The following is a 17,414-nucleotide window of genomic DNA, read 5'->3' as shown; positions in this document are numbered from 1 at the left end:
CAAGACTTTTTGTGTTATCTCTTGTCATACATCGTAGTCACCTAAGCAAATTCCCAATTCTTTTAATTAAAGTGTGTCCCATGTTGTGCAGAATAGTAATGATGGGCACATAGCATGGTTAATGACAACTCAACACCTTTTTTTCCATCAATCTTTATCACTCTTTTGCAGTCAGTAACCATCCCCTAAATACAAAGCCAAAGCTATTCATTGCATTTTATTGTTCAGAAAAGTGTAATATTGATTCATCTCTAAAGTAGAATGTCATTTATTTTGTTTCACCACAAACCCCAAAACACATACATTAGGTGACCCTGTTTTGTCATGAAGAATTCACCCACGAGAAAAGAATCTCCAATGTGTCATATCATGCAGACTATAATATTTGCATAACCATGACTTATTAATAAATGTTTTGGCTTGTAATATCCTCGCAAAAAGTGTTTGTTTTTTTCCAGGAAAACTAAATAAATCAATTTTTTCTGTTGCCACATTGCTATTTCAAATGAATGTTTTGCAGACGTACTTTGAACCCTTGAAGCCTAAATTTGAGCAAATTTGAGTATTCACCTAATGAAGCGCTTTTGAGCTCTTATTCCACTTGAGGTTATGGGGTCGGATGATGAAAGCTGACCTTTTTGTTTTAAACTATTTTAATTCACACGTGAAAAGCATAATTACTGTGATCTGCGCAGTGGGCCAGAGGTAAAGGCTCTAGAGAAGCATTAACCTTGGGAGCTTACTTAGGTATACATTTTTGAGAAATATGTGCAGGATAAATCAAAAACATTGAGATGTTATTTAAGATAAACAAATTATCCAGCAGAGCAGAGCAAAAAAAAAAAAAACTCCATGTACATCTGTTGCAATTATTGTTTTTATTCTCTTGGTGAAATACTAAAACATGTCAAATGAGCAATTTCCATAATTCACAAATCATCTCACCAAAGAAATTATGCCTACTATGGTACGATCATTTACCAAATTAAATTCACTACTAATTGCAAAAGAGCAGAATCACATTCCAGACACAGAAAATAACAAATCGTCATAATGCTTCATTTTAATTTTTCCTGCTGTGAAATATGCCCTATTCATCGACAGAATTAATGTGAACCACATTAGCATTTATCAGTGATACGTTTCCCTATCTCTTGAGGTCACGTGGCTTCAACAGGAGTCTCAAGTAAGACTCATGTGCGAGTAAATGACCCATTGTATAAATTCCACGGCCTAGTCAGGGAAATGCTGGCCACTAAATGTCACAAACCGGCAGGTCATTCCATCCTTTTGTCTCAACAAAATGCTCTAAAATGGGAGCGAGGAATATAGTACGCATTGTGTCGAGGGCTTTGCTGTGCTAAAATGGTTTGAAAGCTATACAAATATATTCCGTGGTGTCAACAGCAAATGACTGAATGGGACTTAAGACGGCGTAAACCGATGTAGTGGCATTGGGCTCCGTGGTTGACAGTTTATTTGCACAACTTCAATATATCTTTGAAGCCCAGAGGTCGCCCACTGTCAGAGAAAGGATGGACAGGCGACTCCCAGCAAGCCGCGTCATGATGAAAAGATACAACAATTGTTTCTTGATCAAGAGCGTAGAGCTGCTATTGAACAATGACTTTTAAGATCAAATAGCTCGGTTGAAAATTGGCTGCAGCGTAGACTTGTATGGTGGCATGCTTCATAAATATTGGACTGTATGTTTCATATGAATGGGGCGTATTCACCTGAAGGTGTTTGAAGGAAGCTGACAATTAAGTGTTATCTTGTGACTTCCTTGAAGCTAAAAATAAAGACATTTCTTTTTGCATTTATTAAAATGACTTCATGACTACTGGAGACACACGTGAACTCCATCAGACTTTCTTTTTGTTTCCGTGCAGTCACATTCACACCAACACTTGTCACTACTTGGATTTAATAGCATTGCTTTTTTTTGACACAAGTTCAAGATTAGGGATTAACTATCCTCCAATCAGGAACATGATTTTAAAAAAGACGGTGCCCCTGTGTAAAACTACGAAGGTTTCTACTTAATACATTAAAAAAAGATATACACATATATATGTATGTATAAATGTATATATATATGTATATATACATTTATACATACATATATATATATACGTATATTGTGGAAGTGACACATACTGTACTTCTTTCATTTATTAATTAGGGTGTATTTGGAAATTCAATCTGACGTCCTAACTCTACCCGGAGAGTATTTTGAGAGGCAGAACGGAAATGGAAAAATGTTGTTAAATCTCCGTCAGCCCACAACCCTTGCATCTTGCTTGTATAGCTTCCATCTTGTCTTGCCTGACGCTCCGTGCAGCGTGTCCCCTGTCAGAGCGGCACCCCCCAGTGTGCCTCAATAAATAACAGAACCACACAAACCAACAACTCTCTGAGTTTCCGAAGAGTCTCATAAGACTATCAACACCACCGAATCAATACGCCACACCAATGCCATCAAGTACAAAAATTGATCTTACCGTATTTTACATTGTGATTACTGTCTGAATTTTACTGCACAATCATACACAGGATGGATAACATTTCAATGTGTTAAAAGTCTGGTGTGATTGTGGAATTAATTTAACAGAAACCGCGATGTGAAAGTCTACTTTCTGAAAAAAAGAAAAGAGAAGGGTCTTTAGCAGTTAGTATGGTTCATTTGTTTGACCTTGAAGTACAAGAGCAAGGCACTCTTGAGTTTAGTGAACAGGAGTCCCAAGACTGCTGCATTTATCATTGAAATGCTGAGCTGTCAAGTCACACCACATACCTGTCATGGAGGGCTCAAAGGTACAGAGCCAGCTCTTCTCCTCTGTTGCAGTGCATGATTCTTCATCGCATTGCATCGCAGGCCTGTTCACTATTGTCTTCAGCCCCGTGTCAACATAATTCATTTCTGTATCTGACAGCTCCTGACTCTAAGAGTCTGGCACTACTAGTTCAAATGTTCAACATCAGCCTCAGACTGTGCCTCTCACTGTTTGCCGCTATTCCTTCTATCTCGGTTACAAGAAACAAAACAAAAAACAAAAACAAAAAACGGAATAAAAAAGATTCCTTTTTGCAAATGTCATCAAAAAGTAAAAGGTCATCTTCACAGTAGAAAATAATATTATTAAGCCAATTTGCCATTTTCACACTGACATTACATAAAATGAGAGTGAATGACATTATTTTCAAACGAGCTGAGCAGGCTCAGGAACGTAGAGACGACACTTTGTCATCATGCTTCTCATCGTGACATCTGAAAAGACCCACAGGTGCTGTACAAAGTGACTGTGTTGTCATATTTCATTTAGGCATCCTTCAGCAAAGCTGTAATTGCCTAATTAGCTTGTTAATTAGAAGATTAGCATTTACTGATGGAGTGGCTTGCTCTGTTGTGATGAGAGTAATGCAGATTAAGTGAGAAGTTAAGGGTGCATAATTTCCCACAATTTCACTGTCCACAAAAGGGTCGCAAATTATTCTTACGAGATTTGATTTTGTGTTTGAAGAAATCATGATGCTCTCAATGTATCCTTGGCGGCAGGGTGGTTTGCACATCAGCCTCACAGTTCTGAAGTTGAGGGTTTCAAAAACAGGCTCCAGCCTTCCTTTATAGATTTTGTATATTCCTTCAGCGCTTATGTGGGTTTTTGCAAGTACTCTAACTTCGGAAATGAGGGCATTTTGTTGCCCGTCTCTTTATTGTGGTTGCTCCGTTGAAATTCAGCAGGCCCTCAGTGGACTTGTGGCGAGTCATGGGGCTCTCTGAAATTTGTTTTTTCTCCTTCATAGTGACGCCTGGCAACCTCTTAGGCACCAAGCAAGCACTCCAATCCTCCAGCATTTAATCCTTAACAGTGTGTTATTATTTGAGGAGTTTTTTTTTTCTAGTGGTTGTAAGGACAAATGTGAATGATCGTGAGTATCCAGTAAACTGCAATTGAGGGGAGGAGAAGCTTCACTGCTCACTATGATCAATCATGATCAGTCAGACTGTGCTTGTCCTTCCTCATCTATTTCCTACTGTCACCACGAAAGGACCCTGTATTTTTGCTTAAAATCACTACGGAGACCATAAACTTGGAAGTGGGTGTCCTGTTAATAACGGTCAATGTTGTGGTTGCAATAACATTTAAGATTGGCCACCAGAGCAGAAAATGTGCCATATACTATCTATATGGTCAATAAGGGAAATTGAATGACTTGGCCTTACATGGGTTAAGCTCAAATTGATTCCAGTATGTTAATGGGTCAATGATGAAATCATTAATAATTGCTGACAGTGATATGTCATAGGTAAGCTTGTATGGAAACACTGAGCAGTGCAGTCATGTGGTGATGAATAATCACAGAATATAAAATGTTCTAACAATGACAAATATCGCTTAAAAGCTGTGTTTAAACGTACCCAACAAATCAAATCTTAGATTCAGCTTGTAGAACAAACTTGTGGACAAGGGTTGATATTAGACAACAGCTCCAGATAATAATTTTAACAATGTTTTGAATTTCAAAAAGTAGGACTTTTCATTTTTATGGCTATAAAAGATGACAAAATAAAGTGCTTGTGCTATATATACTCCTTTTTAATCCATTAAAAGCTTGCATTGTTTGTAAATTACATTCAAAGGATGTAATTTGCTGTACATGCATTCAGTTTCATTTCCCTCTGTTGTTATGAAACCTATTTTTGGTGGTTGATATCATGCTGTAACTGTGTGCCGAGGTAATAAAAACATCAGGAAGACACTGGAAATTAAATTGTACTACACCCACATAACTGTAAAACAATTTTTGCATGTGTGTTGCATGTAGTACATCAATGTAGGTGAAAATATTAAGATTACGCAGCTCTTTTTTCCCTTTCAAAAGACTTTCTGACAACCTAATGAAGAAAAAAAATGAGAAGAGGTCACAGTGTATGGTGTCTAAATCACTGCAGCCAAGCTGCCCTGTTCAGCTTGAGTATTGACATTATGCCAGCTATGACACCATAACTCAGCCCACTGCGATGGTCATTTGATAAATGGTATCATAAATTGTTGACAAAACAATTTGTGATGTATTATGTTTCCGATGTGTTGTACTGCTTATCAAATCAAGTCATCTGGCAGGGCTTTCCATTCATCAGCATAAGGCCAGCATGCACTGAGGATTGTGATGACTTTGTTGCTTTGGCGACATGCAGTGCGGCTTCAAAGGTGGGACCCTACGGTCTACGTCACAGTAATATTACTTCTGGGAAAGTCAACAATTGTGAAGTAGTCAATATTGAAATTTTAGCGCAAACTTCATGAGTAAGTATTGTACCACGGACAGAAGGATGATCCTGAGTCATTAAAAATTGGAACCTCTAATCTCCCAACCTCTGTTCCAGGTACAACTCTCTTTTGGAAGCCAGCTTCCTGACACTTTGGCGGTACGAAGTTTCTCTGGCGCAAAAATGAAACTTGCCACTCAATTGATTTCCATTGTAACATTCAGACGCTTCAGTGTCAATAAGAGCACTTGACAGCCACTTGCTTTACCACATTATTGAACCAGGTTAGGTAACCCAAGTATTTAACAAACTGAATTTAGACAATTTCTGTGATCTGGTGCACATCTGAAAAGGTGACAAATTCAAGACTGCCTTCAATACTCCTATGGATATTTGTTTTGGGCCCATTTGACTTATAAATGCTTCGCTGTCTCCTATAACCTTGTCAACGACATTCAGAACGATATCTCAGCATGCTAGTTTTTCTTTTTTTTATAACTTGGTATGACTTTTGTCATAGTCATTCAAGGATCACATCACCCATGTTCACTCGATGCTGCAGCTATTATTGGTGGACCACCTATTTGTAAAAGTAGAACAATGTGAGTCCCATTGCAGTTTCTACACCGCTTGTCCTGTTCAGGGTCACAAAAAACAGGAACAGAGCTCAGCTGACCTTAGACAAAAGACAGATGACAGGACAGACTGGTTGTCAGGCAAATACAGGATACATATCATTACTATTACCAAACACCTTCATCATGATTGTGAGAACTGAATCTTCTATACGCTGCCTCTACCAAGTTTGGCAAGTCACCATTTATGACCTGAATGCAGTTGGTCCAAAATGCTGTTGTTCACCTCCTAAATGAGCTCGTAAGATGGTGCACATAACCCCAATTCTTGCCTTTTTGAGTTAATTATTCTATTTGTTTTCTATTTTCTAAATGGCCGCATCCCATCTTATCACTCTGTGCTCCTCCACCCCTACGTACCTGCCCGGTGCGGTGCCTCAGGTCTGCGGACCAGATATTACTGAAAGTGTTGAGCACTGAGGGGAGCCTCAGAGGGGATTGGGCCTTTTCTGTTGCTTGTCCTTCCCTCTGGAATGACCGCCCCTTAAATGTCAGGCAAGCCCTCTCGATGTCCATTTTTGAAACTTGGCTTTTGATCCAACATAAGGCTGACATTGTTCTATTGCTTCCTGGTGTACTATATTTGTGTTTGTGTCAATCATTTGTGTCTTTTTTATGTGATATACAAAGTGGTTTATTAAAGTTGTGGCTGTTGTGAAGTGCACTATATAAATAAGGTTTATTGTGTTGTAGTTAAAAAATATACATATTGCTATTTTTTAAATTACTGAAACTTCTCATGCTGGTTGTTTAATATATTAAAATTGTAGTGTTTGATTTAAAAAAAAAATCACATTCGATTTTTTGATTGCATTCATTGGCCACATGAAGCAGCATTTGTTTTTAGATGATAAACTCAAGTCAACTTTTCTACCCACCCCCTTGCCAACTTTTCTTCTAAATGTTTATCTCTAAAAAGCCCCCTCAATGAATGTATAGTACAGTATACGTGGTGCCTTGCTTCCTGCAGCCCAACAACGTGTCTGCTGCCATAGCAACTGCGGAGGAGCACAGAGCAGCGCCGCCTGCTTTGTGCAATGGATGTCGCTCTTAGCAACGACCAATCACAAGTTGCCATTCTTTTCTTTTCTTTTTTTTTTTCTTGTGCAGGGGCAGTGTGAAGATGGAGGGATTGAGTGGGTGGGCTTTGGCCGTCATGCATCTGCCAAGCAATAGGACGCACGCGTCGTCACTCTTGCTTCTTCTAGACGTGGATTGGTGGAGCCAGCTTCATTTTGCAATCATATAAACATGTCTGCCGCTCGCGCAGAGTGTGAGCCAAAGCCTTAGCAGGAGAGCACGCTGCTCTACATCAAACAGCATAAAAGTCTCGTTATGTATTTTCCTGCCTCGCTTGCAGGAGTAAATCTTGATTACTGCACGGGAATATGCACAGAGCTGCGCGAGGACGCCTTCCCGCAAAGACTGTGCTTTCATCACTATAATCAGCTGCCTAACTACTCGCTCGTAACATTTTTGGCTTTTTCGCTGCTCGGGTGAGAAGTGACAGGAGTGTAGACCACTCCTCTGTTGGGCGGGGCGTGCATTTCATTTTGTATTTTGTGTGTGTATTTTTTTTCTCTCTCCCCCCTCGTGTTGCCTGCTCTGACACGTCTGCACTGAGTGAGTGGCATTGGCACACTGTCAATCGCTCACTATCAAACAACATAAAACACACACAGGCACACAAGCTGCAGCTCATAAATTTTAGCAAGGCATGATCTTTTTTTTATTTTAGTTTATTTTTGGCGCATCGCTTTATTATACAGCGCTGCATCCTTATTCATTTCCGATCCTTGTTGCTTTTTTTCTAAACAGCATCTCGCAACTTTTTGTGCATTCTTTTTTCTTTTGTATTTAAAACTATTCGGACACTACTGTATTTTCTCAATACATGGACTTCATTCCTGCACTAAGGTTTTTTATTTTTATTTTACAAAGAATTGTTTGCAACGTTGGATATTTTTGCCTCCCGATGAGGATTTTTGAGAGGAGATGCACCGGTAACCCCACGAAGAGCGCCAATAAATGAGAGATCACCAAAGGAGCAATTGTTTCCAAAGCCGTCAAATCCCACTGACAGAGAGAAGATACATTGGCGTGAAGATTCGCGGAGGATAAGATGGACAACCTTCGACAATTTTGACCTTTTTAAATACTCTTATTAAGGCATTATTCTTCATCCGCCGATCCCCGTTTTGGCACCTTGGACCGCGCGTAAAGAGACGCGTCAACTTGGACACATTTACGCCACCACAGCGCAGTTATTTTTCCTCATTTATTTTTGTTTTGTTTTCTTTAAACAAAACGTCTGTGTTTTGGGCTACGCTGCTGTGTACCCTGATTATCTTCGGCACATGTTCTAGCCCATTTCGTATATGAGTTTTTCAATTTGTGTGGCTCAGTGCACGGACTCTTTAGCGGTTCCGATGGATGATCAAGCCCGGATCATGCAGTCGATCGGCGGCGTCAGTTTGGCCGGCCACTCGGTACAAGGTGGCATGGCCCTGCCGCCTCCACATGGACACGACGGCACGGACGGGGACGGACGCAAACAAGACATTGGCGACATTCTTCATCAAATAATGACCATAACTGATCAAAGTCTGGACGAGGCGCAAGCAAAGTTGGTTGTTTTTTGTGACTTGTAACCCCTCTTTGACAACACGCGTTATTGTTATTATTATTGTTATTATTATTATTAAAACATATTCCCCACCGGGCATAAGAGCAGGCTGGGGCGCGTTTAATGACACTGACAATGATCAGGTGCATTTAGTGCCTCGTAAAGCTTAAGCACGGGTTGTCACTGTGAAGACAACATTTTTTTAATTGACACGACTGTCAACGCAAAACAGCCCATTTAGTCTTGTTCAAAAAGGTTACGTGCACACATCTAGTATTTGCCAAAGTGTAGTAAAATAATTGGAAATATTTCAACTGGTTTATTGAATACATTAGTCAATTTGGACATTGCGTTTTATTCAAGTGATCGTATAGTTTGACCCAATATTGGCTGCATTGTTTTGTTACCTTAGAAATACATTAAGCAATCGTGTTGGAGAAAGTAATGCTAATTAATAGAACAGGTATGACTTATCAGTGAACTTATATCAATATTTTCTCTTGTCTTATACTGAAACAGGAAACATGGACTCAACTGTCACAGAATGAAACCAGCCCTTTTCAGCGTTCTCTGTGAAATCAAAGAAAAGACAGGTAAGCCTTTCCTAAGTCTATTTAAGAACGTAATCAAATATTTAATAGTTGAACAGCAGAACAATCATACACTCTTTCCTGTCAGTGTTCCAATGTCTGCCATCCAGGTTAAGCAGGGGACCTTGTTCCATTTTAATCAATCGCCCATTTAAAAATAGCAGCAAACAGTGGAGGTATATACATACAGTATATTAGTCATCCTTTGTTGCTTTATCTATCCAAACACTGGCTACTTGTAGAAAAGATTTTCCTATGCGTTTCAGCTTTTAAATCACACACACGTACGTGTCTTATATAGCTGACTGTATGCTCATGTACAAATAATAGCAATTACACTCAGTAAATTTGTGTATTTTTACCTTCACGCAGACATCTTTATTTATTTTTTTTAAAGACTTTTTGAAAAATACAAACAAGACATTTTCCAATTGGACTATGCATGTTAATCCGGGAGAATTAGTCTGCACGAATTTCTGATTTCTATGAACATCATGTGTGTATATTAGTATGTGTGTCAATGTAATGAAACATCCAAGACTGATATTGCCACTGATTATTTACAGTATGAAAAACTTTAAAGGTGTCACGTTTTGAAGAAAAGTTCTAAAAATGCATGTGGTAAAATAAACCAAAATACTTCATTATAAAGAGATAAAATAAAATACAAAAATGGTTCTTGCATGGAGCATTGCATCACCAATTAGAATGGTTATTGAAACCGCCCCTACAAAAATGACTTTCAGACTATTGCATTTCACTTAAGTACATTTTGTCATGCAATGCTAAAACAAGTAGTAAACAAATAGGAATAAGAAGGAAACAATGTTGTGGGTTCGGAGTAATTTTAGCACCCCTGATAACTTGTCAGATTTGTGACCTTTGTGCGGTTTATGAGGAAATTGGCTCGGGGGAGATCATAAAAGTTTATGAACTCCCCCCCTACTCAGGTGCCGGTCACAGAGGCAGACAGAGGGTCTGCGTTCGAGCCGAGGTGCTCAGCTTTTTGTCGCCTGTTAAGACAAAGCAAGAAACAGAAGGAGAAAACAGTAGGATGTCTCTCACGTAGTATGTCAGTTTTTATTTTGCAAGAAACCTCCCGGGGAACTGTAGACTTTTTAGAATTATATCTTATATTCCCACAATCACATCTCATGTTATGACACTGAGTAATCAGGTAAAATTAGATTACTGATTTGTTGAAACGCTACGCCGTGGGCTCATTTTTCTGCTTTCAAATAAGTGCCACAGTTTTAAGCAGCTGTAAATGTAAAAATAGGCAAAAATGACAAAAGCTGCATGAGAAAGGTGTACACCGCTATATACATAATGGACTGTGGATGTGCATGTAAGGTAACCTGTGGTTAGGAGTCACTGACAGAGAGCTCAGCTGGTGTGGTGGCCTTGCTGACCGCCTTGTTATTGCAGCACACAGTGCACCTTTCACTGGCCCATGTAGCATTGCTCAGAGGGATTCCTTGGCCCTTTTCATGTCTCCTCAAATGGCACACGGGGAGGGGGATAGGGTTTGCTATGGAAATGAAACCCAAAAGCCATGTCATTTGCTGAATGTTATAGATGGCCATCGTTAGGTATAGATAAAAGCCGAAGTGCATGTAAAGGTTAAATGTAAAATATTTGGATGTTGCATTTGAGAGGAGGGCAAAGTCAAGCCAAGCGAGAGGTTTTCAGGACTTTTTAAAACTTTTGGACACTTTTGTTTTTGTGGCGCGCCAGCATATTTCTGCATTACTAATGCCCTGGAAGTATTAATTCACTTTGATATGCTAATCAAGCATTATACAAGAAATGCGATTAAGTGGCAGCACGAACTCATTTGCCTGTCACTAAATTTTGTGTTTTTAGCAGGCATTTCACCCCCCTCTCGCCTCCACATACAGTTTCCTTTGGTGGGCTTTTCGATATACACGTGAGAGGTCTTTTATTTTCTTTGCCGTAGAAAAATGTGAGTCCAAATACAAACAAAAATAATTGATTCTCAATCATTTTGGAACAAAGGGCAGCTTCACGTTGTACCTTTTGGCTACAAGCTGTGTACAGTGAATGCATTCACCGAAAATTGCCTGCCGTTCAGATGAGTTTTGCAGTTATTCCCGTGCGCCGGGTTTATTTTAACCTGCTGGCGACTCCCCTGTCTTGCTTTCATGCTTGGAAGAGTGGCTCACAGCGGCAGCAGCAGCGGGAGAGGCAAGAATAACAAAGGTGAAAGATTACCTCCATATGGTATTTCTGACCAGGAAGAGAGAGGTTCTGTTGCAGGACTCCTCTCTGAAGTGAGGTTTAATCAATAGAAAGAGATTACCGAGAACTATTACAGGCTAAATCACGGAGCACCACTGAGAGGCTTAGTCCTCTCCACAGCTCTCTCAGCTGCATCGCGCTCCTTTGGCTACGTATTGACTTGTTGTTTTGCTGACCTTTGACTCATCAGGTTCCAAAACAGGGGGTGGGCTTCTCAAAACGTAGTACCGCCAATTAAGGGGAGACCGCATTCACATGAATCCTGCTCTATGTATGAAAAGCTCAAGATGCTTATCAGATCTTACATGTTACATGTGATGCTGAGCAGGGGAGACGGTGTTAACTAAATACAGGCCAAGATGAGACTGTAATTAACCGCAAGCAAGGCAGACTAAAAGCATTACCTGCAGTAAATAGAGTTAAGCATTTCTGAAATCTATTGGGAATGTTTAATTCAATGTTACTCGACGAACCTAATGAGGCAGCTCATTTCGATTGCTGTATCGGCATGATCGATGCATGCTTGGTTATTATTTTATTGTACATACGCTGCTTAAAGTATTTATTAGCCCATTGATGCTACTGTTTTTTGCACTCACACCATATAGCTTACTTAAAATAGCTTATTTTCAGTGAACTCTTCACATGTTACTATTTTGAACAGAAATTAGAAATTTACCGTTAAATGCGCACATCGGAGCAGTTTTTTTTAAATCTCTGAGAAGTCAGAAATGACAATATTTAACCACTAAAACAAAACTGTGCTTTTCAGAAATGCAATTATATATATATTTTTTCAAAAAGTAATTATGTGGTTTGCTTTATTTTTTATTTTTAAATAATATATTTCATTTGAACATTTTGGGATAATTTTGATTTAAGAGATTTTACATACAGTACGTGTGTTTTAACCAAAACAGAAATAATAAAACGTGATTAACAATTGGGTATGTTTGGCATAAACCTTACATTAGGTGGTGGTTTAATACAATTGTTAAGCACTATATTTTTTTCTGCTTAAAGCCACATAGCAAAAATATATACACAATAATGGGGTTTTATAAGTTGCTCATTTTTGCTTTTGTGATTTGACTGGTGTTGAAAAAGCTCCAGCGCGCTCACAGGAGAGAACAGCAAGCTATTCAACAGCAAAGACAATTGACTTTGGCTGCTTTTTGTCTCAGGGAGCCCAGCGATGCGGCTGCAGTGACTAGATAGTGTTGTGCCCAATGGCTCGCGCACAGCTGGGTTCCTGACTGGCTTCAATAGCGCGGCTGCATGTGCTTCCTCTGCTAAAGCACGACGGGGACACGGGAAGATATAGCTATTATCTACACAGCTCCCAAACACCCTCCGATTCCCCATCAGCAAAGACGAGATGTAGGCGAGCCAAACAAAGAGAAAGGGGACCAAAAACAAAACAAAACAAAGAATATGTATCAGTTTCATTTGGAAGGCTAAATGTCTTTGTCCTGTGGCTATAGATGTCTTTGCATTGCTACTATCAGGCTTTTGCACAATGATCCAGTGGTGTCTCTCCATCTGCACCCATCTTGCACGTCTCTCTCTCTCTCTCTTCTCGCCCTCCTCCTCTGTCGCTGGAAGCGTTTTCCGCGGGCTTCCGTGCGATCAACAGCTCATAATGTTTTTTTTTCCACATACGTTACGCAAATGAGTCTTTATGGCAACTGGCATAACAATTAGCATCCTCCAACAATATTTTAGTTGGTTAATTGCGAAATTTCTGAATTGTACGTCTGAGCTGTTAATTAGGCATGACAGAGGTGGTGAAATAGTTATCTTCAGGCGGTGGCAGCCAGCAGAGGCTGCTTGGGATGCAAACAGGAAGGATTGATTGAAATGAGTTTACGGCGCGTGGCTGCTGTCGATTTGTTCCTCCTCGCGCTCTCTTACTAAAGTAAAAAAAAAAAAAATGCAAACATGAAATACAACAAAAGATGCTCTCAAAGGTCGACCCGAATAGAAATAGACTGCTGCTGCTGACTTGATATAAAATGTACAAACAATACTTTAAATCAGACTTTAAATCTAAGGTTGCTTTTGTTCATGTCACAATTGCATTGTTCATAGTCTATAATAAATGACCCTTCTATAATTTGGGCTTGCAGAAATATTTGCTCTGCAAGGGGAAAAAAAAAACTTTATTTCAACAAAAATGGGAAACCGCAGTAAGTGAATGAGGAGCCACAATACGGCTTGCTGATGTTCCACTGGCTACAAGCGATGCACTTTTTCCTGAATATCTTTGTAACTGTACTCTTTACTCTCCTGTGTCATCTCGCATGTCTCTCGAACTGCGAGCTGCTATGCAGCATATGTAAGGTCACAAAGCCAGTTATTACTACCATACAAAGAGAGCTTGAGTGAGACTGGTGCAAAGCAAGTCCTCTCTCAGTAATGACTCTGCTATTTATAGGTCCCTATTTCATTAGCTCGAGCATTTCCTCCTGGGACAATAGACACCATGATGTTCATTTACTCTGTACACATTACATGCGGACAACTAAATGACCGATCATTTGCGAGTGCAGGCATGTTGCAAAGAGTCCGGCTGTCCTTTGCTGTCGTGCTCCTAACATGCGTTGGAGGTATGTTTCTCATAAGTAGTTGAATGCGTGTTGCTTTGTTGACATTGTTGCTACCTGCACATTTTACATCTTTGTAGGGTGAGCAATAAAGACTCCAATTCAAAATGCATTCGTATCGCATATATTTATGATATCATTCTCCGATGAAAATACATTACCCTTTAGACATTTTCCTCAAAACAACAAAGCGACTTATGTTATTTCTCTCATTTACAAGCCAGAAAATAAAGACCTCCACAATTCTCCACCGTTCAGCGTGAGCCTGCCTTAAAATGATGTATTGAAGGCAGAAATCGGAAAAAGACGTCAATGCAATGAAATTTTAATCAGTGTCTTCTGCCGCTTTAATAAGGCAAATAATTCTTATTGGCTGTTGTGTTAAAATTCCTAATATTTAATTCATAACAAAGCTTGCATTATTCTGTGTACGCCTTGAGTTAAGTTTCACACTGCTGCGGGGATGATGAAGTGCACACTGTGCGTTTTTCTATGAGTTGCGGCACACTACTATTAAATTGTTTTGATGTTGTCTCTGAAATACAATATGCATGTATAATACCTTTAATTAACTATTGTACTGGGAGACTGCAATGACCCCAGCCGCCGATCAGTGTGCATAAACACGGACTCTCCTGCCTTTGTAATTTAGCCAGCTGTCAGTAAGGTATGAATGACCATTGGCTGAGCGTACCATTTTTTCTTTTTATTATTATTATTCTAAGTCCTTGAAGTGCATTTTTGTGTCTGAAGTAATGGAAAGATGGCAATGGGCCAGCAGGCTAGGTGCTGGCTCATGTTACACTGAAAGAGCGGGCCCTGTTTTCGTCTCTCGGTGAAATGGCTTAATTGGTGTCAGAGCCCCGGGGATAAAGGCTTCTTGCTCTGAAACACAGCCACACAGGCCCTGTCTTCGCTTAACCAGCAGCAGTGCCCGGCGTCTGCTGGTGAACGAGCACTAAGCCGTGGCTTAACAATACCAAATGATGTTTGGGATGACAGAAATTAATATGCGCTTGCTCGGAGAAAGCTATGATTAATGACAGCGAGCGGGGGAATGCTGTTCCTCTCTTTGCTCCTCTTTGATAGGCTTTGAAAAACAAAACAAAAGACACAGATACAAGGGTCTACTCTCGTTCCAAAGTGGAGGTCATCAAGGATACAGAAACGTACTAAACTTTGCACTGAGCATCACAAAGGAACATCCAAACTTGGACATGCGTATAATTACAACTGAGAGCATTTTAAATATCCTGAGTGTCACACTGATAGTATTTTTCATAACATACCGCAAGATGATTTAAAGTGATAATATGGCTGAATTGGCACTCAGTGCAGCGCCGGCCGTGCCAAGACCAAACAATCCTAATTTGGATCAGCACCAAATTGTTGGCCTTCATGGATAGCCACATCATGCATATGTCTGCATTTTGTCATCATGGTTCATGCATTATTCAGTAAGAAATTAAGCAAAATGTCTAACAGTGCTTGCTTATATCAGAAACAAACCAAAACAGAAATCCGCATCGTTACCTGCATCATCAATTGGTGAATCTTTTTTGGCCAAACCTTCTTTTCTTAGCAACCTTTTGTGAAAAACCAATGATGATTTTTTTTTTTTTGCGACACACTAAAGGCTATCAAAATCCATACCTCTTTTAAAGATTTTATGACCCGTTGCCTCTAATTTTAAATGCTGTCATTCCATTGAAATTGTGCACACACACACACACACACACACACACACACACACACACACACACACACACACACACACACACACACACACACACACACACACACACACGCACACACGCACACACACACACACACACACACACATATTGAACCAGCACAAAATGTGTGAACAAAATGGTGGTGCGATGTTGCCATGATAATGATCTGTATCTGTTGTGTCCTAGGTGGAGACACATGAATATTTAATTGTGTCTGCAAGAGAAAATCCCCAGACCGTTCTGTTCATTTCTTACTTCTTATACTGTAATGGGTTCCCCTTCCCTCCCAGGTAGTTCCTCACTAAGTAATGGTGAATTAAAATGATATAAATTGCAACGTAAGGGCTTTCTCAGGACGTTTATCTCTGCAAAATGCAGTTTGAAATTCAAATGGCAAGTTTTGTCAACCGCCATTCTGCTGACTTGGTGCGTGCGCCTCATGCTGGCTTCTTGAAATAATCACTCCCTCTGTCAGAATGATTGATGTGCATTAAGCGTGCACTTTTTACATCACGCCGTTCCGGAAGATGATGTGGGTGCAAGGATATGAGTTAAACAGTGAATGAGTCTCCTATTTTATTGATCCATTTGTAGTGCGGGCGCTCCGTGAAGAGTGACAGTGAGCTCTCGTCCTCATTGTGGGTGCATTTGCTTGATCAAAGAACTTCAATGTTGGTCCGCAGCACCTTGTCATCTTGGATTTTCAGGAAAGGGACAGAGACCCTCGTACTTAGGTTCGTTTTGTGCCCATAATGCAATTAAGTAAAAGCTCTCCTTACAAACAGTCAGTTGTTGAGGGACAGGAGGTGTGGTTCCTCTCCTCTAAATATTCAGAATTAGTTGTTAAATTTGTGTGTGTTTGTGTGTGTGCGTGTGTGCACGCGTGTGTGTGTGTGTGGGTGTGAGTGTGTTGGCAGGCCTGATAGGCTGCAGTGTGAAGGTGAAGTGTGTGATGCTTGGAGATGCCTGTATAAGTATGCAAAGCACGGCAAGCGTCTCCCGGGTGCTGAAGGAGAGCATGGAGTGGCAGAGTTAATTTATTTAATGACTGAGCGTCTTATATCTCCCAAGCCCTGATTAGAATCCATGCTTGATGAGGGAAGCGATAGAAGGCTTTGCACTGCCCCCAGGCTCTTGCACGTACATTCTTGCTTTGCGTTTTTTTTTTTTTAATCCACCCTACTGCCTCTCTAGACTTTTATATGTATATACAAAGAAAGAAAGCGGGACTAGTTCCAAATGCTTGGCAACTTTGGGGCTGTGGTTAGGAGTCTGTCCACACAAATGCAGGTACTTTTAAAACCTTGCATATATTTTGGGGTGTTGTGGTACTTTGAACTAATGCAATCAGCGACAATGATGTCGTTTTTGGAAAAAAATATTTCAACCCACATTTGAAAAATTTTATGTCCAGATGAGATGAAAATGCTGGGCCTTTTTTAAGTGAGTGCAAAATTATATATATTCTGAATAGACTTTTAGTCAAAGTAAATTTGTATTTTATGCATGGATATCATTCATCTGACAAGACTTATTTACTCACAAAAATCAATACATTTTCATTACCAATATTCACATGCCCAGAGTTATTCTTGAAGATTCCATATTATTATTATGTGTTATTCTTGAAGTGTTATACTGAATTATGCCTAGCAAGTTAGGATTTAGCCATGTCAGTTAAGAA

The 17,414-nt window shown here is 39.8% G+C and overlaps 1 protein-coding gene across 5 annotated transcripts in view; it reads left to right on the top strand.

Annotated features, from left to right (window-relative positions):
* The first annotated feature begins 7,206 nt into the window (after nt 1–7,206).
* pbx3b (pre-B-cell leukemia homeobox 3b) overlaps nt 7,207–17,414 on the top strand; it is a 55,098-nt gene continuing 44,890 nt past the window's right edge. For all 5 annotated transcript variants that reach the window (XM_061279691.1, XM_061279693.1, XM_061279690.1 and 2 more), the window contains exons 1-2: nt 7,207–8,536; nt 9,056–9,129. In XM_061279691.1, coding sequence (XP_061135675.1) covers nt 8,289–8,536; nt 9,056–9,129 — 322 coding nt within the window. In that variant the 5' untranslated portion in view covers nt 7,207–8,288. The remainder of the gene's footprint in view (nt 8,537–9,055; nt 9,130–17,414) is intronic.

Source organism: Syngnathus typhle, linkage group LG5, assembly GCF_033458585.1.
Source record: "Syngnathus typhle isolate RoL2023-S1 ecotype Sweden linkage group LG5, RoL_Styp_1.0, whole genome shotgun sequence".
Lineage (NCBI taxonomy): Eukaryota > Metazoa > Chordata > Actinopteri > Syngnathiformes > Syngnathidae > Syngnathus > Syngnathus typhle.
This window is presented reverse-complemented; position numbering and strand designations above follow the sequence as displayed.